Source organism: Penaeus monodon, chromosome 7 (assembly GCF_015228065.2).
Source record: "Penaeus monodon isolate SGIC_2016 chromosome 7, NSTDA_Pmon_1, whole genome shotgun sequence".
Lineage (NCBI taxonomy): Eukaryota > Metazoa > Arthropoda > Malacostraca > Decapoda > Penaeidae > Penaeus > Penaeus monodon.
Genome location: NC_051392.1, coordinates 1,523,363 through 1,525,862, shown reverse-complemented (window position 1 = coordinate 1,525,862; position 2,500 = coordinate 1,523,363). Strand labels below are relative to the sequence as shown.

The following is a 2,500-nucleotide window of genomic DNA, read 5'->3' as shown; positions in this document are numbered from 1 at the left end:
GAATAAGGTGGAGAGGAGGACAAATATGGTCAAATATCTCATTTTTTAGGCGAATTTCTCCCCGAGTTTCCGCAAGCCTTTGAACCCCACCCTGTTTGCTTGTCATCTTGTTTCGAATGAATTCACTCGCTCCAGGAAATAGATCGTTTATCTTAAGAGTTTACTGGTATTTCTAATGAAACGCTTTCTATTTTGATTTCATAAGCAAGAAGCAATAGTGTCGTTCATGATGATGTTGTGACGATCAGGAAAACAGACTGGTGTCTTATCCTATATTAGTATGAAGTCAAAGTCAAGGGAACGGAACTTTGTTGTACTATTACTTAGACTTTTTTTATTACGGGATCACTTTTCCAAAGAGGAAGTAATTATACTTATAAGTTAAGTGTTTTAGACTCCATTGATTAAATGATAACGCGGATTGATTTTCTCTGGTCAGATAAAAAACACTTTACTTTAGACAGTACTGTATATCAGGAAAACAAAATATTCTTTCACAAAGGCCAATTAACAGATACAAAATTCAAAATCTGTTTGGTCGAGGCCTCTTGTGAAGCTGCAAGTTTGCTGGCAACAGAGTCAAGATCTGCAGCAAGCAACTGGCACTTTAGCCAGCAGCTTCACACCTTACTGTACTATATCTATATATGCACGCGCGGCGGCCCACACACACACAACACACACACGCACACACACACACACACACCACACGACACACACACACACACACCACACACACACACACACAACACACACACACACACACACACACACACACACACACCCACACACACATACACACACCACCCACCCATATATATATATGTGGTGTGTATACACACAACCACACCCCACACACATATATATACTATGTCTATATATATATTATTATATATATATATATATATATATATATATATTAATATATTATATATAATATCTTCTTCTTTTAACGGTAGGTTCATGTCTGAGCCGCCGTTGTCACAGCATGATCTAATTGTATTTATAATATCTATATATCTATCTATCTATATATATAGATATCTATATATATTATATATTATACTATATCTATATATACTATATATTGTGTGCTGTGTGTGTGTGTGGTGTGTGTGTGTGTGTGTGGTGTGTGTGTATAATCTATATATCTATCTCTCCTTATCTATCTCTCTTATCCTTATTCTCTCTATTCTTCTGCTGTATGTACCTATTTACATACACACACACAACACCACATACACCTATATGTGTGGTGTGTTTGCACTATATATATATCTATATATATATATATATATTATTTATTTATATATATCTACTATCTCTATCTATATCTCTTCATATGTGTGTGGTGTGTGTGTGTGTGTGTTGTGTGTGTCCCTACCTTACTACATCGTGGCACCCCCACACCCCCACCCCCCACCCACAACACACCCACACACACCCACCACACACACACCTACTATCTATATCTATATATATCTCTCTCAGTCTCCTACTCTCTCTCTCTCTCTCTATCTCTCTCTCTCTCATTCTATACGTATGTGCTTGTGCGTGTTTGTGTGTGTGTGTGTGTGTGTGTGTGTGTGTGTGTGTGTGTGTGTGTGTGTGTGTGTCTCTGCCTCTCTCTCTCTCTCTCTCTCTCTCTCTCTCTCTCTCTCTCTCTCTCTCTCTCTCTCTCTCTCTCTCTCTCTATCTCTCGCGCGCGCTCGCGCGCGAGCGCGACGCGCGCGCGGCGCGCTCCACCCCCCTCTCTCTCTGCTCTACTATCTCTCTCTCTCTTCTCGCTCTCTTCTCTCTCTCCTCTCTCTCTCTCTTCTCTCTTCTCTGTCTCTCTCTCTCTCTTCTATCTCTCCTTCTCTCGACTCTATCTCTCTCTCTCTATCGATTTATATCTATATTTCTATATCTATTATATATCTATATATATATGTTGTTTGTGTGTGTTGTGTGTGTGTGTGTGTGTATGTACTCTATCAACTATATCTCTCTCTCTATATATCTCTATTCATATCTATCTTATCATATCTGTATATATGCCAGATCGGGTATATATGTATAGTACCGTAGGGGGAAGTCCCTCGCCGTGGCGTAGTGTTAAACGCCGGACCTCGATTGATTAGGAAAGGTGCCAATCATGTAAGGGTTCAATATATATTATATATATATCTATATTATATATATCTATATTATATAGATCTATATATATATATTTATACTACCCCACACAACATATATGTGTGTGTATATATATATCTATATATATATATATATTATATTCTTCTATCTCTCTCTACATCTCTCTTTACTCTCAGCTATGTCTCTCTCTATCTATAATCTCTCTTCTCTCATATCTCTCTCTAACTTCCTTCTCTCATCTCACTTATATATTTCTGTCTCTCTCCTCTCCCTCTATCTTCCCTCTCTCTCTTATCTCTCCTCTCTCTCTCTCTCTCTTCTATCCTCTCTCTCTCTCTCTCTATGTATCTCTACCCCCTCT

At 38.3% G+C, this 2,500-nt stretch overlaps 1 protein-coding gene across 1 annotated transcript in view; it reads right to left on the bottom strand.

Annotated features, from left to right (window-relative positions):
- The window catches only part of LOC119574955, a 14,932-nt gene extending 14,867 nt beyond the window's left edge, over positions 1-65 (bottom strand). The window contains exon 1 of the mRNA XM_037922244.1: positions 1-65. This exon is cut by the window's left edge and continues 7 nt beyond it. Within this exon, the coding sequence (XP_037778172.1) occupies positions 1-42 (42 nt within the window). The 5' untranslated portion in view covers positions 43-65.
- Between the last annotated feature and the right edge of the window lie 2,435 nt (positions 66-2,500).